Source organism: Parambassis ranga, chromosome 19 (genome assembly GCF_900634625.1).
Source record: "Parambassis ranga chromosome 19, fParRan2.1, whole genome shotgun sequence".
In the NCBI taxonomy this organism is placed as follows: Eukaryota; Metazoa; Chordata; class Actinopteri; family Ambassidae; genus Parambassis; species Parambassis ranga.
Window position 1 is genome coordinate 3,877,601 of NC_041039.1, and position 22,755 is coordinate 3,900,355.

General features: G+C 40.2%; 3 protein-coding genes across 3 annotated transcripts in view; all 3 read right to left on the minus strand.

The window, feature by feature from the left end:
- The window catches only part of myo1d (myosin 1D), a 59,495-nt gene extending 50,715 nt beyond the window's left edge, over positions 1 to 8,780 (minus strand). Inside the window, exon 1 of the mRNA XM_028430290.1 lies at positions 8,408 to 8,780. Coding sequence (XP_028286091.1) covers positions 8,408 to 8,502 — 95 coding nt within the window. The 5' untranslated portion in view covers positions 8,503 to 8,780. The remainder of the gene's footprint in view (positions 1 to 8,407) is intronic.
- Positions 8,781 to 9,450: 670 nt separating this feature from the next.
- LOC114452435 (uncharacterized) lies at positions 9,451 to 12,893 on the minus strand. Its single transcript, XM_028431752.1, has 9 exons — positions 12,820 to 12,893; positions 12,364 to 12,438; positions 12,041 to 12,106; positions 11,142 to 11,204; positions 11,010 to 11,052; positions 10,761 to 10,934; positions 10,407 to 10,676; positions 10,133 to 10,225; positions 9,451 to 9,995 (listed from the first exon to the last, which is right to left on the minus strand). The coding sequence occupies exons 1-9, from the start codon at positions 12,886 to 12,888 to the stop codon at positions 9,589 to 9,591; spliced, it is 1,260 nt and encodes a 419-aa protein (XP_028287553.1). The 5' UTR covers positions 12,889 to 12,893; the 3' UTR covers positions 9,451 to 9,588.
- A 1,595-nt stretch (positions 12,894 to 14,488) lies between these two features.
- Positions 14,489 to 21,267, minus strand: pdk2a (pyruvate dehydrogenase kinase 2a). The gene is made up of 11 exons (XM_028431368.1): positions 21,031 to 21,267; positions 20,395 to 20,536; positions 19,832 to 19,903; positions 19,545 to 19,729; positions 18,173 to 18,262; positions 17,975 to 18,052; positions 17,556 to 17,632; positions 17,367 to 17,465; positions 16,203 to 16,313; positions 15,824 to 15,937; positions 14,489 to 15,655 (listed from the first exon to the last, which is right to left on the minus strand). Exons 1-11 carry the CDS (start codon positions 21,146 to 21,148, stop codon positions 15,512 to 15,514), a joined length of 1,230 nt encoding a protein of 409 aa, XP_028287169.1. The 5' UTR covers positions 21,149 to 21,267; the 3' UTR covers positions 14,489 to 15,511.
- Positions 21,268 to 22,755: the final 1,488 nt, after the last annotated feature.

The following is a 22,755-nucleotide window of genomic DNA, read 5'->3' on the forward strand; positions in this document are numbered from 1 at the left end:
TACTTTTGAACTTTCTACAAACTGTCGCCAAAATTATGTGGACATTGATTATTTTTCTACTTGGCTCTGCAGTTTTTTATGACAAAATAGACAGCAGCAAACATTCACTAAGCTTGTCTGTTAATTTCTGAAACTGACAGAGAAATGCATGGCTTTGACAGTCAGAACTTAAAGGAAATGAGAAAACAAACATCACCACTAAAATATGCCCATAACCATGACTCTAAAGAAAGCTTCATTTTAGGGACCCACCAGAAATGAGTCATATAAGTGTTGCACTGCTCCACCTTTCATTCCTTTACTCTTCTCTTCAGTGTACAGTGTGACAGAGGTTTTCTTCACGCTCCACAGCCATCAGACATCTGGGCTCTGCATTAGGGGATTTTCCGCTACTCTGTAAAGCCTGCTTAGTGCTAAACAGCAGCTCCCAGACTGTCTGTATGAGACACAGCCCATCAACACATAACACATCCACCCTCCCACAGGCCCACATCAATCTTTTCCTAACATCAAGGCTCCCTGCAACCAGACCAGAATGGGGAGACAGATTATGTAAGGCTTTCAAACAAGACAGTATGTTCCTACTTCAACATCTAAATATTTCAGTGAATTAGTTTATCACAATAAAAACAATAGGCTATTCTTATGACATCAACTTTTTCCCTAACACCCCCACTAAATCTTCTTCTATCTAATACTTTTCAATGCAAAACATTAACCCACTTTTCTGTCCTCTAGTGGTGCCATGTCTGTCTGAAAGGGAGTAATATAATGTTATCAAATTAGACAGAAAATGCAGTCCCATCTGCCAACACAGCAATTAGTCAAAACATGAGGATGTGCAGGACGGGATAAATCCACACCCACACATAGAATATATTTTGTTTTTGAACTGATGGTTGGATGGTGCACCTTGGGCTCTGGAAGTTAAGAACACAGTGTCAGCAACATCCTGTTTAAAAGCAGACATTTTGGCATAAAGAAATCATGGGTATAATTAATATGCTGATGAGGTGTCCCTGCACCAGTTTCCTGGCACTGTGTGCGTGCTTGCTGGCCTCACTCAGACACTCATTGGAACTGAAAGTTAGTTTCACCTAAAAAGTTTCCTGACAAGTGCAGAGTCAAAAGGTACATTCCTCAGTAATAAGGTTAAATGGCCGCTGATATAACGATCTACGCCAACCTAGTATTTAAATGAAGAACATAGAAAAAGTACCACCTATGTTCAGCCATGTTGTTTTTAATGTGTAAAGAAAATTATCTAACTATTTATGCCCATAAAGTTTAAAGAGCAGCAATATGTTCACTTAAAGCCAATGACATGAGGCCATGCTTGAACAGTGCCTAGCAGCATGTTCATCTCTAGTTCACACTACAAGATGTTCCCATGAGGCTGGTATGCCTGGATACTTAGGGGAAATGGGAGCCATGTGTAAACAGCTTGGCTGTAGATCAGGTGGCTGACCCTTCTTTCATTGTTGATTGGGATCTTAGTTATCAACCACACCCCTTTAAACACACTAACACACAGACACACATGGGATATACTGCAGCATGTATTTAAGAACTGGATTTCACTCTTGATTACATTTCTAAAATTCAGTAAATGGAAAAGGGGAGCAGGACAAAAAGAGGGAGTGTGCTAGCGCTGGTAGTGGTGGGATTTTTGAGCCTGGCTGCTAGCCTGATGCAGACCTGTTTACGCTTTTACACACTAGCCAGCAGCGGCTGATGTAAAAATCACAGTGGGCTTGGCTATGAAAAAGGATGACTGGATGAATATGAAGAAACACAGAGTAGCAGAAAAAAAGAAAGAACCAGACATTACTCAACATGCTATTTCAGGAAAGTACTAGGATTTCTGTTGAGGCTAAAAGGGCAGGGAAGGAAAGAGCAGGAAAATCTGAAAGACAGATGGACAAAGAATAACAGCATTAAAACAAACAGGTGTTTAAGAAACCATCTATACATCAGTGTGCAAGTTGTAGAACACTAACTTGAGTCATAACAGGATTGGTCACAACTGCATATGTAATCTATAATTATCGGCACTTTTCAAAGAATTTAGAAACAAAATAACTGATTTGAGTAATGATTTCTCTAAAGTGTGTAAAAGACAAAAGATGTGTGCTGAAAAGTGTCAGTAAATAATCTGATCCAGTGTCTATATCTACGGTGTTGCTTAGTAGCTGTGAAGTGACATGAGAAGCTGGCTGTGAAAGTGAGTAGGTTTTTCCTCCCCCACTGTGACTCAGGGCACAGCTCCAACAGGTGGACAGGAGAACAATGCAACACTGAGGAAAGCAAAGGATGATATCACAGCCACCTAGGACACATACATAACATTCACAAAGGAAACACCCATACAGTGCTCTGCCTCCTCTGAGTAACACGCATCATTAGGGATTCCTAGAAACAATGACATGCTAGCTGACAACAGTTACCTCAGTGAATGAGGCCCAGATAAAAGATATGTGTTGTAGAATAGAATCAAATTGAATCAAATTGAATCGAGTGGAATAGAAAGTACTTTATTCATCCCAAGCTGGGAAATTTCACTTGTGAATTTGTGAATGTATCATGCCCTCTGAGTGTGTGTGTGTGGGTGGGAGGCCATAGGGACATTTTGTCTGGAGGTAATGTTGCAGACGGAGGATGCACTTGCTTGTTACATCATCACGATGTGACACCTGATACCATCAAGCTCTCAAGGTAGACTGGTTTCACAGAAAAAGTTAATAATTTCACAGTTAAAGTCCCCTTTACCCTTCTAAATTTATTTTTAATTGCATATCAACTCTTAGCTCTTAACATTGTTAACATTGAGTCCTCCATAGCCTGAACAGGTTTACAGCGCCTGCACCAGCACTATGTAACTCAGGTGTGTTTTGGGTAGTAACACAGGGAACTAAATATGACCTGCTTTAAGGGCGTATGTCAGACATACATATCATACACTATTGTCACTCATAAATGGGGTTAAGTGGCAGATAACTATACCATGGAGCTACAGTATGTAGCTTATTATATACAAAAGAGTAAGAAAGTGACTAAGCAGAAGTTCTAACAAAAGTTAATATCAGACTAGCTTACACTTGATGGCGAGAGCTGAAAAGGGATGAAAGACCAATGGCATCACCTTGCTGCTGTTGGACTAGTTAGCAATAAATTGTTCAGCTTAGCTCTTATGTTGTTTATTTTAAGATGTATGTTTTAGCTGCAGGTTGCTGGCTGTAGTATCTGTTAGAATCTGAGGGCAACCAATTCAATTCAATTCAATTTTATTTATATAGCTCAACCACCACTTTACAACAACCACCACTCAGGTAAACACAGGTAAACAGAAACACCCATAACACCCTTAGCACTCTATTCAAATATCTGGTGTTGACAGTCCGATTATCACTGCATTGTGTGCAATGCAAGCTAGTGACTGAATGATATAAGTGTGGGTATAAAAGTATGGAGAAAAACTAATTAAGTGCCATTTATGGATGCGTGTGGATAAAACAACTGGCTTGTCTGTGTATGTGTATGACGAACATAAATGAGCAACACAAACAAGCATTTGTGTGTGTGTGTGTAAGTGTCATGTTTGTGTTTGATAGTGACAGTGCTGCTCCATCACAACCTTATTTGATGTTGGGCTGTGTTTGTGAAATACTCCTCAGTTGATGTTTGTAAGCCGAGTTATTTAATTTGTTCAGCAGTTTATTTGTGGACATTGTCAGAAATCACAGCAGGAAATCAAATATGCACATTAAGCAGTTTGTAGTGGGATATTTGCAACTGTGGAATTGGAAACATGAGTGATTTTCCCATTGAAACAAAAATGAAACAATAATCAAACCCTAATTTGTCCATACCAAACACATCTCAGTGCTTGATGGTGTGGACACATTTTGAATTTAATTTTACATTAAACCCAAGATTACATATGTAACATATTGTGCATAAGCAAGATAAAATGTTGAGAAACTATGACCCAAGGCACTAAAAATAAAAAAAGAGCTGGTTTTGTATACTCGCACTAACCGGCATGCTCCTGACCCCACTTGCCAACTCAGGCAGTCCACAAATGAGATGTCTCTGAGAGTTGGCGGTCCTATTTTAGAGGGGAATAAAGCTACACAAGCACAGCCCCTGTTTATGTAAGGATGGCAATGTGTTTCAGATTACAGACGGCTGTATGGAAATTTTTGTGGTGAGACTGGACTTTTCACTGCCGGAGTGCTGGCCTACAAGGCATTATTCAAGGAGCCTTCTATGAATCTGTCGTTTCAGGGGAGACTCTTTCCTTTTGATAAGCAACAAGACTCTTAGGAAAACTGCATGTCAGAGTCAATGGTGCAACACTAGCATAAATGTTTAGCTGCTAGAAATATGTGATACTGACACAATGTGCCTCAGATCCTGAGCCATTCAGCCTCTGTATTGTAACTGACATCATGGTCATGGCAAGACCAAGAGCTACCGAGCAAATGAGCAAAGATCTATCTCAGCATTCATCTATAAATATTTCTCTTACAGTCACTCACAACCACTAGAAGGAAAAAACTTTAATAAGCGTGTTGGGATTAAATATTCTTAGAGGCATCTGCTGCACACTATCACCATTTTCATCTTTGCCGCAGGGTGTCGGCCAGGACTGTGTGTTCTGCACATGGACTTTGGTTTTATTGCAGGGAATGAACAAAGGCATGAAAAAAGCAAATAAAAAGGGATCTAGCTAAAGGAAAGGATCCTGAGCACAGTATGTTCCTATGCCAGATGCCAGTGTGTTTGACTTTAAAGGCTGAACTTAAGACAAACAAAAGGTTGGGTGTATTTACTGAACTGTATCTCACAGGAGGAAACTCTTAACCTTAGGTTTCTCTCCCTGGCAATCCTTACTCTACCTGAAGTGAAGTTTTAGGCTTTTGTTTATTTTACAAGAGAGAAATAGGTCAGGTTATCTCCTACTGCACCACACCTCTTCTATCTGCAAACAGGAGGGCCATTGTTTAAGCAGATGAAAATAATTTGCAAAAGTAATTTTATAGCTAAATCCAGGAAACACCTTTAGAGTGACCACTTTAACACTGGCTAGACCAGTGCTGGGAGGTTTCAAACTTGGTATCTAACTAAATGTGTTTCTGTGCTACCTGAGAATTAGCTCCCCACAGTTTTAAATCTTACATGTGTGTGTCAGTCTGAGCTGCAGGAAACAATGAAATGTGAACAGAAAAAGCAGAGGAAATGCCAGCCTTCCTGCTTCGCTGGCCTGCTCCATATTATTAGAGACTTCCTGTTCAAAGTCCTCTTTAACTCCTCGTAGAAAGGTTCAAAGGTCAAATCACTCAGCGCAGTTCATACAGTCAAACAACAGGAGTTTGCAGATTTCTTAATAATTTCTACAATATTCAGGACACTGGGAACAACACACAACCCTGGTTCACTTCTGATCATTAGGGAACATTTGGCATTTTTTGCCTTTGATCAAACGTAGCGTACTCTTTATTCTGGCTATAAAAATGAGCTAATCCCCTGTAGACATCCATGTCAAAATGTCCTAATTTACAACAGGAATAAAACTGCCTACCAATAATGTGCGCAACCACAGATAGATAACATTTGACGCCTGTCGCCATCAAACTACTGGACTCTGTACTTTAATGGTCACCAACATTGTATACTGGTTATCCATACCTTTTCTCAGTATATCATGCCATTTACATGTAAAGGTGTTTATACAGGTAAAGATTTTTCTTTTAGATACAATAGGGATTGTACTTTGATATTTATTATATTTTTTAGATTTTTAATTCTGTTTCATTAACTTGCATGTCTATAACAAAAAGGCCTAAGTCACACCGATTCAATTGGTAGATTATCTGGAAGTTTGGCTACAACCAAAACCTTTGCATACCACTTCAAGCCAGGTCTTTCATCCTTCCAGTCTTCGAGTCAGACTCTTGTCATGTTTCTGCCAGTCCATAATTGTTTGGGAAACAAAGCAGTGTTAGTGTTGTTTTTTTCTGGATTCCAAGAGACAGACTAAACATTGGTTCCTTATAAAGACATTTAGGAGAAGTAACACTGGCCTGGTGTGGGAAAAACATATTTACTTAGTATTCACAGGGTCTCTGGTTTAACAGGTTATTTGAGAACATCTTCTGATTTATTTTTTCTCTCTTATAGGCATCAATTAAAAATCAATCCACACAGCAGCAAAGTAATCACATTTAAAATTTAGATATTTGATACTAAAATTACCTTCAGTGTACAAACCACTGCGTTTTCTAACATGAGTCATTTTTAATCACATGTCAGATTATTCTTCACATAAAGACATCAGCCCAGTGGGCTGTGCTGCATAGTTTTGTGCTTATCTGTTGACTGTTGTTTTAGGCAAAATTCCCAAGACCCTACAAGAATTTGGCATCAACCTTTATCCTGCCAGACATCTTGAGAACAGGAGCAGGCATCTGCTGGGCTCTATTTAGAGACTGGGAGGTTCTCTTGAACGGGCCACACAGTTCAACCTCAAGTCAAACAAAGTAAATGTCAATTTGAACAACCACGTCTGGCCACAGTGAAGGAACACAAGCAATCTTTTCCAAATCACAGCATACATATTGCCACGGGGGAATCAGTTACCAACTCAAAATGGCAGGCATTTAACAACTCAAGTAGAAATCCCCTACACAGCAGTCGGCTGCTACTCAAATATGGCAATGAGGGAGTTACTAATTGAGGACTGGCCTCAGACCAAAGTTTTTCTTATGACCCACTTCAAATACAAAATTTTTGATGATTTTCACAAGTTCTGAAGTGTGAAAGTGTGAAAAAATGCAAAAGAAATGCCTTGTGTGCCAGTAATTCTAAAATATATGAAATAAATTAAATATTTTTGTTAAGTGGGTCTGTAGCTGTACCTGCTGCTTTGTTATGCAAAGGCTCAGTTCTCAAATTGAGAGTGAAATATACCCAAGAGATATGTGCAGACGTGCTCCAGCACAAGTTGTTTTGTAAAAATGTACCAGCAGAAATGGAGACCAGCCTCCTGCCCAGTGCATCCCTCCTTCAAGAGTTCCACTCCCATGACTGCATGCTCCCTCAGACTACGGGAAAAAGGGAGCAAAACGGAAGCACTACTGACTGGTCACACCCTCCACAAATAACAATCTGCACACGCCACCTCCGGACAGAGCAGTCTAGCTGGAGAGAAAACAAACAGACAGAGAGTTGAGAAAATGGGGCCTGGTGCTGTCTAGTTGCTCTTGGGTCTGTTACTGGCCGCCAGAACTACTGTTTACACTACCGAAGCTGATCTCATTTAAAAAATATATGGCTATAAAAACACTGTTAACCACAATGGCTATTTTCTCTACAAAACATGTGCACCAGAGGTCTTCTTTGGTTTCATACACACTCACACAGGGATCTGAATGCATTTAGGAGTCTCTGAAAGCTGTCAGGTTTTGTTTACATATTCTTGGGATTCTTTGAACATAAACACGTTGGTGTGAGGACATTCTCTGTGCAGCTCAGTCTGCTTGGCCATACAAGGGAAAATACCTTTCAACCTGAATATTTAAAATCATCTGCGTATTCTGTCAGCATGAGTAAAATTTGGAACCCACAACCTGTATAGGTTCTTGTCCACCTCAACAGTGAAATTACAGTGGGTGTGAGTACATAGTGGTCTGCGTAATGATCATTTTGCTTGGATATTTTAGCTACAAAAGTCATGCATTAAATATCTCCATCTTCAACAGGTATCCAAAAACATAGAAAGTTTCCCAATTCAATAACTGCACTGATGTCTTATTTTTCACATTTATCATAAACATTCAGTCCATTTAAAAACTCACAAACTGACATCTGGGATCAGCTTCCACCTTCATCACAGATGGCAGAGGTGAGGAAATGAGACTGCTGAAAACTGAACCGTAATGTTACTCCGCACAGGTCCCTACTTTCTAAAAGCGCGCTTGGCATCATGTTTGACAGCAAGCCACCGACAACACGGCTGATAGGAACCGGTCTGACGGAGAATCACTTCAAACGGTGCTGCGTGTGTGTGTGTGTGTGTGTGTGTGTAGCCTGGGTGGAGTCACCCAGCATATTTCAAAGAGAATGGCCGGTTTGATGTACATCAAACGGGATGCAGTACCCTACCAAAACACAAATGTCTTTTTGTTGCTGCATCTCACAGCTGGGAAAAGTAACCCGCGGCCGCAGGTGGAGTAATTCGCTTTGACCTTGGTCATAGTTTGACATTTTGACCAGTTCTGAGCAGCTTTGGAGCACCTGTTGAAGTGACGACTTAGCTTCAGACACTAACGCAGTCCTGCCCCGCAGCCTGAGTGCCGAGGAGGCAGCTCTGTGCATTTCCAGAGGTGAATGACCGCAGCCTTACCTGAGTTTTAGGTTAGCCATGAATTCTTCCATTGATACGTTGTCCAAAAGTACAAAATCCGCCTTTCCAAACTCCAGGCTTTCGTGCTCAGCCATGTTGTTAGGTTGGTGTTTCAGAAGTTCGTGGAAGAAGAAATATAACGTGCTTTAAAGTGCCGACAAAAGGTGAACGCCTCCTCTCCTCAGTGGACAGCTGCGTGCACTCTCATTCAAACATGTCAGTCATGTTTTAAAAAAAAAGAAAAACTCACAAGTTTTCTTTCAATGCGAGTTATTCTTAAATATCCTCATGTCCATAAAGTTTCCTCTTTCCGTCGAAACGTATCCTCCGCGTCCCGTTACACCGTGCGCCAGCTCCGTCCGTTTTCCTGGAGTTTTGCTCCTGTCCAGAATGCACCAATGAGATTAAAGCCTGTGGAAAACCCCGCCCCCAAGCAGAGGAGTGCTTGTACGGGTGCACGTTGTATGTGTGTGTGTGTGTGTGTGTGTGTGTGTGTGTGTGTGTGTGTGTGTGTGTGTAAGTTGAAAAGCATTGAAAATATTCCAGAAGACCACTGCTCCGCTGCTTTCTGATACATATTTCTGCGATGACGCGGCCACCTCTTGTAAACCGCTCGGAGGGAAACCATAATGTTCTGGCCTGGACTTTGATGATGCCCTCTGTTACCATAAAAGGGAAAACTGGGTTCATCACATTTTTCTCATTTCTCATGAATTAAAAAAAAATGTTGTTTAATGATAAGGGGTAGGCTACTTTTGCAAACATGAGCTGATTTGTTAGAACATCATTTAGCTTGATGCGATTGGCGAACGCTGCAGCAAGAGCTGCGTACCATGAACACACTGGTGTACGTGCGCCACCCTGTGTAAAATAGACGCAAGTGCTTTTTATTTAGATTCTGCAGCAATGTTTAGTCACATCAGGTGATACTTTACCTACCAAAAATGATAAGGACTCGGTTTTTCTTTGATATTTTATTTTTCACATCATAAAATTCAAAACATGTCTATCTATTTTTAGATAAAACAGATTTTTTCCCACAGCTGACAAAATACAAAAAAACCATAAAATCGGTAACAAAGCAGGGTAACTAGCTCTCGCTCTCTTTCTCTCGCACACACACAGATGTTTGAACGTATATACATTATTGAGAATGAACATAATATTAAAAACTGTTGGCATCATTTCCACTGTGCAAGCAGCGAACCACCAAATGTAATAGTCATCGAGTTAGCATTGGCCCAGGACCTCCCACAGTTCTGTGTAATGTAGACGACAGACCCTCTGCGGAGGAATGTCATATAGGTGGACAAACTTCCAACAGTGGAGGGACGGGAGATGTGAGTATGAGAGACAGCCACCCAGTAACCATTGATCACCAGCCACAGGTCGGTCTTAAGGCCAGAAGTGGCAGACTGGGTGGAGAAAAAAAACTGGTAGACTCCTTTGACTGGAGCCTTGAACACTCCGGTCCTGCTGTTGAAGGCTCGGCCCACATTCACCAGAACCTTGCTGTACTTGATTCTGTTCATCTTGCCTGTGATTTGGCCGGGAAAGGATGCAAAGAAGTGCACCTTTTTGGAGGACACTGAAACAAGGTAAGAAATATATATATTCAAAGAAGAGCACAGCACAACTCTTCACCTGTAAACATCTCTGTATGACTTAATCAACATTAGAGTAAAATAGAGAGGAAGACCCCATAAAGGAAAAAGAAAAACTTACTTCTTCTCTTTCTCTTACATCTCCAGTTAATCCTATCTCTGCTAACACAGGTCTGGTTCCTTCTGCATCGCCCACACACAAGTGTATTTATATCTGACAATGAACAGACAGCGTCATTCAGACCCCCACAGCTCATAATATTTATTCAGATTTTAGACTTTAAGCACCAATTAGAAGAATAAATAATTGATTCTGGAACTGGAAATAGATCTACCATCACTATTAGGATGTCTTAAAGTTGTGTCAAATAGTCTAAATCCATCTGATTTAATACCTGCACAGTAAGCCAGATAACAGGAGGACGGCTGAGTGAACTTGTAGACATAATAGTTGCCCTGACACTTCTTGACCTTGATGGGGGTGGAGCGGAAAGCACAGCACTTCTTCTTCCAATGGCCGCAGACATTGCGGGTGACGATGCCATCCCTCCTCTTCGGGTGAGACCCAGCCAGCCACAGCGGAGCATGGGTGCCGCATTTGTTCACAGGGACGCACCTCTCAGGCATCTGCAAACTCTTTCCTTTGTAGAAGAGGCGATACCAGCCTGTCACAGTTGATGGAGGATTGAGGAATCGTCAGTGTTACTGTCATTAATGTAAATGCATGAATACAGACAGTGAACTATGACCTTTCCATTTGACGTTGCGGTCACACATCTTAATCTTGGTGGTGGTGTTGGTGGCTCGCCAAGTCTGGTCAAGAACTGTGTAGTGGAAGCAGGGGTCCCCACGTCTATTGGAGACATTCTCCGAGAAGTCACCTTCTTCCTCATCATTTGCACTATAGGTGAGGATATGTGTTCCTGTAAGAAGAATAAACATCAAACTGAGCAGACACAGGAAGGGTATAAAGAATGTGAATCATTGTTTTCACTGACCGACTTCTCTCTGAGCTCCTCTCTGATGGCTTCTGATGTGCATCTGTGAAAGAAAAATGACACACTCAGGTAGCTAGTGATTTACAGTGTGGAAACAGATTGTAGATTGGAGAGATATTATATAGAGGCTACCTGAGTCAGAGCATTCTGCTGCTGCTGAAGTGTTGTTTGTTCACACTTCAGGCTCTCCACCTCCTGTTATAGAACATAGATTTAAAATGTTGTAGGAGACTGTGAGCATCAACGTGATAATAACACATATGTTAATAGCCATTATATTTAAAAGTAAAGAAGTATTTTTGGAAGTTGTAAGAAAATTTGTCCCACACATGCTAATAAGTCGTAATCACAGGTTTGTCTTTGAAGCCAGAGTGACTTTGCCAGGTACTCTCTCAGAAAGAAAGGTGACTGCTGGATGATAGGAACATGCCTCATAAACTGCATGCGATTATATATATATATATATATATATATATATATATATATATATATATATATATATACATATATATATATATATATATATATATATATATATATATATATATATATATATATATATATATATATATATAGGAGTTGCTAGTCAACTGAAGACTTTCACAAAGCTGAGTAAAGCCAGGACCAAGCCATAAGCAGAGAAAGGCACAGCAAATCACATGGCCATATGTGTTACGGTAGGACCAGAAACCTTGATATAACTCAGTCAGAATCAGAATATCAATGACAGGAGGATATCTATTGATAGGATGCCAGAAAAAAATGGAATTTAACCCTTCCTGCATCCAATGAGAATCTGTTGGGGGGGGGGGGTGTTATGGGGACAATTTAGTACGGTAATCGCTGGACATTGTGTCACCTCCATCTATGCTAAAACTACGCCATTGATATATATATATCTATATCTATCTATCAGTCTACCTACCTGTCTATCTATCATCTACATTTAAAGCACAAAGGACAAAAGACAAAGAAAAGCAAAATAATTATATAATAATAATAATTAAAGTACTTGTTTTACAGTTCATCACCTTAAACACTGCAGATAGTTGCATGGCCAGAGGTTGGTTTTCCATGTGCCAAAGCTTCACTGCCGACTGGGGGGGGGGGTGGGGGGGGGGGGGGGGGGGGGGGGGGGGGGGGGGGGAGAGTGGAACTCTGCATCAAACAGAACTGGAAACTGATTTTAATATAATGTAATGTTCTATTCTCTTTAAACGATCAGTGTGACAGAAGCTCAGCACAGTTCTGTCTGCGTTAACAACATCTGGGGAAAAATGTTTTGTTGCATAATGTATGACTTTTATGATCCATCTGCCTTCAACCTTTTTAGCAACAATGAACAAATACTCACAGTATTCGTGTTCCCTGAGCAACCAACTGCACAAGATGACAACGCTGCCAACAAGGCCACGCCAAAGACGACCATCTGGAGACAACAGCAGATGCACAATAGTTATGTAAAAGATGACATTTATACAGATTCCCATTTGCTTATTGTGTAATCAGATAGCATCACTGCATTCATATCTGTATTTATTGTATGTCCTGTATTTCAGATTCTGACTACAAATCATCATTCATATGAAAAGTGATTGTAAAGAAATGTGAAATAAACTGATGTTAAAGTGAAAGGAAGGTAATACATTTAGCAAAATATTAATTTGCTGCTGATTTGAGAGAAAATTCTTGGTTTGTATATATAAAAATAATTATCTGCACCAACTTCTAAGCATTTTCATTGTCAGGAAATCACATCACAGCAATAGGTGAAAATTGTGTTGGAAAAAGGCTGATAATAAAAATGTACCTTCATCTGTACAATCAGCAGCCTGCTGTTCTGATCATAGTGTGTAATCAGTTCACCGGCACAGGCCATGCACACAGCACTGTAAGAATAACAAATCATTAAAAAGATGTTTGCAACAAAGCATTCTAAATACTACATATTAGTAAGTGCAAATTGAAGTTAACCTTACCGCTTCAATTCAGCATGAAGACAAACTCAGCACTGTCTAAGGCTGACTTTATATAACCATCAGCATATGACCCAGGGAAGCACAGACAAAAGGGGAAATTTAAAAAATTCAGTTTAACGGCATCTTTGCTGTTCATTTGAGGTGTTATTTTTCACAGACTAGATGCAAACGTAGACGTTAAATATTGCAGAGTTGGCAGTTTTAGAGTTTGTATTATCAGCAGAGAGTGGTGAAACTGTAAAAGGTGATTCTTTCATTACACCACCATGTAAAAAACGGTCATTGAAGGAGTGCAGAACGTGAATGCTATGTCAAAACAAACTGTGGTAATTAGAATTTAGGGATGCATGTGTTTGACAACAGGTTGGATGTAGATACTGTATGTGTACGTACTATGTGAGTCAAGTGCAAGTTGTGCTTGAAGTCCAAGGTGTGCAGGGTAATAGGAGCGTGGAGTGGTATCAATATGTGTCAGGGAATTTTTGCTGTGAACTGTTTTTTACAATAACAACAGCAGCAATATGTATATATAATATGTTACAAAACCTCACTGCAGTGTTGTTTGTTTGTTAAAACCCCACAGAAAGGGTTTAACTGATACCTTATCATCCACTTGTGGATGTTTCCTTCAAACAGGCCACTAGAGGGTAACAGCTCACATCAAACACAAGCCCTATACCCCATCATTAAAATGGCCCAGCAAGAGAGGAAAATGAGGCTGTCCCTATGCTTCCCTGGGAAGACTGTGAGAAACTGGTGCAGAGAAAAATTACAGCTTCAGTTTCGACATGTGTCACAAAGCAAGCTGAGCGACGTAAGAACCACACACCGTCACTGACATCACAGTCAGCCTTTCATGGAAACACCGATCCTGCTGACAGCTGCTGTGTTGACAAGCTACTTTCACTCACACATACTTGGATGCTGGCAGTAAAATGGATATCAGGTCACCAGGACAGAGGTCAGAGAGGATTTGACTGCAGAGCCAGGTTTTTTTTTATACCCTTAGATATGTTGATCCAATAGCACTGTACACACATCTGTCAATTTAAACTCTATGAGATTGGATCACTTGGATCTTGGGAGTTAAATGTTCTTTACTAGCACATTTAAATGTATACTGCCTGTCTTTGCTGGTGGCACAGAAAGCCAACAGAAGCATGGTATTATTAGATCTCCCTTTCAGCTGCTTCCCCTCAGCAGCATTAGTCTCACCCTCTCTGGATATGAGACAACCACAAGACCAAGCTTTTTGTTTTCCTCACCCAAGATGACCCCTGTCTCATTGGGCTCTGGGCCAGAAATAGCAAAGTGGTGACTTCTTTAGAAATATATCTCAGTGTGGTTGTGTCTTTTTTTTAGTGGCTGCAACTTGATCCTATCACTTGTTTCAGAATATACTGCTGTGCTTTGTTTCATTTCAATTCATCCCACAGTGCTGCAATCAACTGCACCATAGTCATAATACACTGATTCATATAATCAGTAACCTCTGCCATCATTCTTCATCTTTTTTATTTGTATTGTATTTACAGTATTTACAATTATTTTAGTTATAAAAATAACTTTTACATGATTCAGATATACAAAGGAAAACATATGGACCCACACAGGGATTTCTGTTCTCATATGTCACAGTATCACGAGACTGGCTTTGTCTAACTGGATCACAAGCTGGTAGAGAACTCAAAACGTGACAACCACTGAGGGTTTGGTAACACTTATAAAGCATTAAATCTCCAACGAGGAGCCAAACCAACACTGCTTTTGTGGTTCATCAGGAAGAGTTTTTATAATGTAATACTCTTTTCCCTCTGAAATTAATTTAAATTAATGCACATAAAAGTGTGGATTACATTCAGTCTGGTCCTGAAAGAATACTATGTGTCCTAAAGGCTGACATACTGAAAGCCTGAACAAATATCCATGCAAAAAGCACAAACCAAATCAACTTTTGTTCAAATCACGCAGCTTTACAGTAAATGTAACAACATGCAACATAAATATTAGTTTAAATAGTTCAAGTATTTCAATAAAAGGAGCCTTTGGGTGAAGAGTCCTATTATATAGAACGACAGGTGCTTCCTGTTGAATGACGATAAACAGTACTAGATGTTAGGATGTGTAATGACTTTAACTGGAATACTTCCTTTATCGGTTTCACACATATTCCAAATTTCTACATTCAGGATGATCCCTTTGCCTACCTGCACTCTTGCACTCTAAGCTGCACACGTATACCCTGTCAATACTGAGTATATTACAGCAACAACGGAGCTGAACACACTGAGTGTGATCCTGTTAGTAGCTGTTCTCTGTTATTCTATTCTTTCATGAAAAATCCAGAGATTGAAAATGTCAACATGCTACTGCTAAAACAGGCTAAACTGAAAAGAGGACTCTTTGCTCTACTCTCAAGTCTCTGTGTAGAAAAAGGTCAGGTGCCCATATTCCTTGGCAGATATGAAGACATGTTTTGGAGGCTTCCTGGTGAGTCTGAAGTGCCGCTCCTATGGGACGTCCTCACTTGGCTACCTTATAGTTGCTCAGATCTAGGGGCTCTTTACTGGGTATGCACCAGTCATCAGCCTCTTGGCTCACTTTGTAGTTCTTTAGAGCTGTTTTGTTGTACACTGGCAGCCTTTCAATGGAGTCTGTGGACAGTGCCTGGAGGGATGAGATGACATAGTGGAATTTTATAAATGACCCATCATACCTGCACAGGCTTCACAAACCAGCACAGTTTAATTTGTGTCTAACTTAAGCATGCCTCATGTTTGTTATGTGCTGCAGACTTTCACACTCTTTCATGTATGATGACCATGCCTGGCTCACCTTCAAGTAGATGACAGCGTCTGTGCCATGGCCCTCCATGGAGTAGAGCTGCAGGTCCCCCTGGAAGTACTTGGCATAGAGGCGGGAGATGGGGAGACCATAGCCGAATCCAGCCTGCACAGAGGGAGAAGGGACATTTTTAAGAGGCAAAAAAGCAGGTGTTTTGTCTAGTTAGCTTGTGCATTTTTTCATTTTTTGAAGAAAAAAAAACAATAAACAGTTCCATCTTAAAATAGCTCTGGATGGGTTTAAAAGAACATTTGATGATGGGAGGTTAAACAAATACCTGATCAAACAACATGGGGTTTTAATAACAACATACTTCTGCAGGAGAGATAATTAATGAAATTTAATCCCAGCATTGCTTATTTCCACTTACCAGCGGAGGCCGTGTGTGGTCTCCTATCTGTGGAACTGGAGCTGTGGAGTACATGTAGCTGAACAGCTTCTCGAGCCTGCGAAATGGGACACCGCCCCCCTTGTCACTCACCTATGGAAGACGCAGGACAGAAACAATGATGTGGAGTGCTTACACAGTGACAAGCCACATGGGTCGAAATGATGCCAGCAGATAAGTGCGAGCCTGTCATGAACATTTGGCCTCAACTCAAGGGTGGGTGCTAAGTGGCTTTCCATTGTTTACTCAACATGTGGTAAAGGTGTGCACATAGAAAGCTTGTTAAATACAAAATAAAAATACAAAAAAGACATTTAAAAAAAAAAAAATATATATATATATATATATATATACACAACTTTCTGTCCTAATTTTGAATCCAGACCAACATAAGCGTATTATAGAATATCATTATTGTGATGAAAATACTGACAGTTAAGTTAGAGGGATTAGAATGCTCAGAAGTCTAGATTGAGGAAAACAGAGATGACTAGACAAGTAAACACTTGTACTGTTACACAACTCTAAAGGTGTCCCATTTGTATTGTTTCTATTGACCCAGATACGTGGGTCCGTCTGAAAGGGAGAATAAAGTTATGAGAACCCAGTCTGGCTCGATCATAATGGTCCTGCATTCTGATAGCTAGTGTTGTCAAGGCCCAGTACAGGTTTATCCTGATGATGACATCTCTACAACACTGGGGTAAAGTTGGTGACAATGCATGAAGTAAGCTGATACATACTAACCTCTGTACAGAAGAAGCTAGAATCTGTATGGTATAGCATAGTAATAATTTCGTGAAATCCTTTTGAAAAAAGTTGTGCTTTTATATGAAAAGGCAACAAAAACCAACCATCACCTCTGTGAATCATGGCTTTTACAGATTCCATTACATCACATTCACCTAAATTCCCATTCAATCCTACAAATTAATTTTAATCTTTAATTCACCTAATTTACAAAATAATGTAAAGAAACTGGAGCAATGTTCACACCAAAAACCTTGTTTGAGCCATTAGTTTTTACCAAATTAAAGGGTTCTGAATCTGAATCAAGAAACAGTGCACTTTGTGAGAAATGTAAATACACCTTACTTGACTACAGCTATTGAGACACTTTGACTCTGTGTGTAGTTTTCAACTCACCTTGATTGACATGTCCTCACCCCCCAGGGACACCAGCACTTGAATGGGTGGGAGATTATTGCTGCTCTCGTGTGTCTCAATGGTAGCTCTCATAGCATTCTAATAAACAATAATATCATGATATTTTTTTTTTAAATTTTCAATTTTGAATTTAGTTCAAAGTGATGTGGTGTCAGCATGTCCTCCTACCTTGAAGAGTTCAAAGAGCATGTGATAAAGATGGGAGGGCACATACACAATATTGATTGGGTGATTGGTCGTCTTGTCTGTACAGAGAGAAAAAAACAGCTTTTTTTATTTCCATCCACTTCATTTAAACTTCATTATCCTCGCCACTCATGGATGATTTCCATTAGAGCTAATTATTTTGTTCTGCTCTGTTTTTTTACAGTTTACAGCACAGAGAGTAAAAGATCTATGTGTCAATATTGTCTGATGCAGTCAGCCAGGCTCACAAGGCTCTTACTGCATATTCTGTGCTATAATTAGAGGCCTCTCAGGTCCATCTGGCTCAACGTTGCTTTACATACAAACATACTGTAAACACAGAAGGCTTTGGGTCTATTTGTTGGTTTTAAAGAGCACTGATAGGTCAGCATGAAACTCACGGTTCATCTCCTGTAGGATCAGATCAGGGGAGCAGAGGTAATACTGGTCACACAGCATCTTGGCACTGTGGAAGGCATCTGACAAAACAAAGGGAGATCATTTCTGTAAACAACAACTACATTACAAAAAGACTAGAATGGTAGCGGTGCAGTGTTAAAGCAGCATAACAAAAACTTCTGATTTAATCTGCAACTTACCCTGAACTACATCTCCAACTTTACAGTGAGGGTCAATGCTTCCAATGGTGTTTGGGTGGACAGGGTTGGTAGTACCGTCAAAAATAAGAGCTAGCAGAGGGAGAAAAAAAAGAGTGTTCAATCAAGCTGATCATTTCAATCAAAAATTAATGACGAGAATTTTCTGGCAATATCAAAGACAGATTGGTACTGATGCCAGGATGTTGTAATAAGCAGATATGTAATTAAAGATTAGATAACTTAATACAAGACTCTGACATCTGCTGCCTTTTGGTGTTCATTGCTAAAGAGAATAACAGTCAGGCACATTCTCTGTGTTAATAAATTATAAAGGTTTCCTTCAAGCAACAGCAGCTCTGACACATTTACATCGGATCAGTGAAGCGCATCAGCATTCTTCATGGCTGATGACACACTCAATAATAAACGCAACACCATGTGAGAGCAACAACTTGTTGAGCGCTTGATGCAAGAACAAAACATAACATCAGGGCAGAAAAAGACTAAACTAACAGTGTGTGATATGCTGAATCAAACCAGATATTATTAGTCACTTATAAACACGAAAGAATGGGAGTACTTTGAGTTTCAGGTGTTGCACAGGGACACTAGAACACTGAGAAGAAGAAGCGCATAACTCACTACCAGACACCTACATCTGTTAACATCCTCTTTAGACTTGTATTGAATGTTAACTAAACACAGATGTTTAAGTGCTGTTTAGATGCATATGTTGCAGCTATGATGGCAAAGAGTCACAGACCTGTCTATGGTGCACTGGGAAGGGGTCTAAACATGACAGAGTTGATGTGGCTGCAGATCGCAAAGCGAAATTGAAAGAACATTTTGTTACACATCTGAGTGGTACTAAATAAGACAGGCAGAATGACTGCGTAAACAGACAACAAGCTGCCATGCTGAACATTCCTTATGAAACAACTGATTGTGCCGAGTCAGCTAAGATCCTGTTCAGATTGGGGAAAGTAGTTGATTCCTTTGTATCCGTGTCAAAAATAAACTCCAGGCAAAGCTTTTTTAGCTGATGAATAGTAGATGAATCTTTACATGCGGCTTTTGTTTGCGACCCGGATACTCTCCCCATGAACCTGGAAGCATGACATCGGTAGCCAGATTTGCTAGCTGTATTTGTGTTCAAACCCTAGCCAGATTTTACCAGATTTGTGCTGTTCAGAAAAAAATTAATCCAGCTAGAGCGGGATGCGGCCTGAATCCCGCTCTAGGATTAATTACCGTACACAACGAACGAAGTCTTAGTCTGTGGCGTGGCTTTATACCACAATCTCTGTGCAAAAGGCTCTTAATATACATACTGATAGATACAGAAGTAAATGGTGGCGTTTGAGTGACTTACTGTGCTGGTTGATGAGCATGCGGATTGAGATGCGGCTCATATAGAAACGGTCCAGAAAGTACTGTATGTTCTGGTTGGTGTACAAATCTTGGGGAAAGGCCTCTTTGTATTCTATGATACCCTGGGCCATGGTCGGAACTACATCATTGTGTCTGTTTCTGATGGTGACCAAAGCAACGACAAACCTGGACAGAAAAGAAAAGAAATAAAAAAAGAGCCATCAGGGGTTGTGTGAAGGGGTCACACTGAACAGGATGTGGTCATGTCAGTAGGTAAGAAATACTTACTCTCCAAGGACTTTGTGGTCATCCGGATTCTTGTCTAAAAATTCAAGGATCTCCATTAAACTCTGGATATACCTGAAAGAATAATAAACATGTTAACATACATATTAATAAATAATAAATATAAGTGACTGAGAGAGCAGGAGCTTTTTGCTGTTTATTTTTATTTATTATATTGTGCCTGTCCTCACAAAGGAGGAAAAAAACGGGCCATTTTGTACAAAAATCGTGTGACTGTGTGACAAGAATCTAGGGTAAAGTTCAGAGCTGACAGCCAAACCCCCCCACACACACCCGCCCCACACACACCGCACAGAGCTAGCTGGAGAGAATACAACTCGGTCAAAGGGTACTGTTGTAATTCAGAGCATGACGTTACCAACCAGGGGAAATAAAGCTCTCTATAAACAAGCACAGCTGTTTCTGTGTACAGAGCAGGGGATGAGCTCTGGATTCTAATATGCTTTAACAACAACAACACTACACAATATCTAAATATCTGACTCTTAAATTTACGTTAAGATAAAAATTTAATTGTCTAAATTTAAGTCTTTTTTTTTACTCACCAGCTTTGCACCATCTGCACAGATGGGGTTGTGAGCAGTTTGTCGGGCAGGAGGTTAATTTCTTTCATGATGTTTGAAAGTCTGACAGGAAGCTCCTGCCGCAGAAAGACAAAAGATGTCTTTTCACAGGCGTTGATGGAACCTGAAACAAAAACAATAAGAATGGGGGCAAAAGTATGATTGCAGTTCATATGGGACCAAAGTTTGTAATGAATACAAGTCACACGTCAACATGTATGTGGACAACCACCAGAACAAACTCAATCACTGCTTCCAGCACAACAACCATCATAAAATGAACGGACGTCTTTCCTTTCAATTTTTATTATTTATGATCGTAATATCATTCTTTATGCGTACTAGTTAATCTGAGAGCAGACCGTAATGTATACTTGTCGGTTGTATTTTACAGTGGCGTGTATCCTTTATGGCTGCAGCCCGAGCTGATGCAACACCAGCCCCAGTGCAGCCGTGCAGCTACAACCTCCACCACACAGCAGCTGCTGTGCCTCAACTAATTCAAACACCATGTGCTGTTTCTCCATTCAATCTATATGTGTTCGTGGTCAGACAAAACAATACGTTGCAACGGCGTTACATAACAAATCAGCCCACCGTTCGGAGATCAATACTCACCGAAATCTAGAAACTGCTTCATGGAGAGCGGTGACGGAGAGAATTTGGAGAAATGCTCGATATGTTTAGGCACGCTAGCTAAAGCGGCATTTTTCATTATAAACCTTACGAACTTCATTATTGCTGTGCGTTAAACGGGGTTCCAGGTTCCTTTCTGTGACCTCAACGATCAACGCTGGACTCCTCTACACAGCCCGCTCTGATGTCATACCGTTGAATGAAAACACGGGCGGCCGCCGCGGAAAAGTGGACAAACCCAGCCAGTAGGAAGACGTGGATTGTTGTTTACCTCCATCACTGACCAATCAAAGTATTCATGGGGAGGAACCAAACAAGTAGAGTTCCCCCTCCCCACCGTCCACCGTCCACCCCCACTTCAACCCCCCCGCCCCTCCGCCTGGATTCACTTTCTGACATCCGGTGCATGTTAACACGTCTACATTCTCCTGTACTGATTACGTCAAACGGTCACATTGCTGAAGGCCTATATAGAGTATCCGCTGCCTCAAGTAAAGGAAACAAGTTTATAATAATAATAATAATACTAATAATGTATAACAATATAATTTAATTAATATAAAGAATGTGTTGTTGCATACAGTTATGTTCTAAATTATTAAAAATTCTATATTTTTGAATGAAAACCTGATAATAAAAATTATCTGATTGTTGTGGATTTTAGTATTGGGCAAAACTTTTTTCACAATGCCATATTTATTTAGCAAAAATAAAGCCAAAGAAAAAAAACAAAACACGTGTTCAATACTACATCCCCTCTTACTGCTTCCATAGGCTTTAATAGTGTGAGCTGCAGTAGGTGCTGCTGATCATCAGTCCTTGATGAACTGATCATCAGCGGGTGTACAGACCTCTATAAAAGCAGACGTTTTGACACTTTGCTGCTTTGGAACATTCAGGTGTGTGTTAACACAATGACAAGAGAGAACACATAAACATAAACAAGGGTGTTAGAGAAGCAACTGTTGCTGCACATCATTTGGTTTTACTGCTCACCAAACCAAACACAGCATTTCAGCAGAAACACCTCATACACACTGTCAAGCATGGTGGTGGAGGACTGATGATTTGGACTTGTTTTACATCCACAGGACCTGGACACCTAGCAGTCATTGATTAAACCATGAACTCCTTTGTATTAGGTCATGCAACAGAACAATGATCCAAAGCACAGCAGCTAATCTACATCTGAATGACTAAAATAAATGAATCAAGGTTTGGGAATGATCTAATCAAAGTCCAGACCTCAACTTAGTTGAAATGCTGTGGTGGGACCTTAAGAGGTCTGTGCATAAGAGAATGTCTAAAAACCTGAATGAACTGAATCAATGTTGTGAAGAAGAACGGACCACAATTTCTTTACAACCATGTGAGAGGCTGATAAAGGCATACAGGAAACCATTACTTCAAGTTATTGTTACTGAAGTTACTGAATGTGGATCTACAAGTTATTAAATCATTTTTTGGCTTTGTTTTTACTAAATAAATAATGGCATAGTGAAAAAAAGTTTTATGTTGTTGTTCATCTGAAGTTGTATAATACTACGACCCACTTCAAAAAAATGACTTTGTATTATGTTTTTATCTAGTAAACCATAGAATTTATCATCACTTCTGAACATGACCACATACACACTCAGATACTCTTCAGTCCCTGTTTACTTCCTCCTCTCCTAGTGGGCAGAAGTTCACCCTCTGTGAATGATT

What these genes read in the sequence shown, in the direction of transcription:
- LOC114452435 (XM_028431752.1), bottom strand. Translation starts at nt 12,888, where the DNA reads ATGGCCTGTGCCGGTGAACTGATTACACACTATGATCAGAACAGCAGG. An exon ending in TGCTGATTGTACAGATGAAG is followed by an intron (nt 12,439 to 12,819) that starts GTACATTTTTAT and finishes TGTTGTCTCCAG; the next exon opens with ATGGTCGTCTTTGGCGTGGC. An exon ending in ATGTAAGAGAAAGAGAAGAA is followed by an intron (nt 9,996 to 10,132) that starts GTAAGTTTTTCT and finishes ACCTTGTTTCAG; the next exon opens with TGTCCTCCAAAAAGGTGCAC.
- pdk2a (XM_028431368.1), bottom strand. Translation starts at nt 21,148, where the DNA reads ATGAAGTTCGTAAGGTTTATAATGAAAAATGCCGCTTTAGCTAGCGTG. An exon ending in GAAGCAGTTTCTAGATTTCG is followed by an intron (nt 20,537 to 21,030) that starts GTGAGTATTGAT and finishes TTTTTGTTTCAG; the next exon opens with GTTCCATCAACGCCTGTGAA. An exon ending in GTGCAGATGGTGCAAAGCTG is followed by an intron (nt 19,904 to 20,394) that starts GTGAGTAAAAAA and finishes TTATTCTTTCAG; the next exon opens with GTATATCCAGAGTTTAATGG.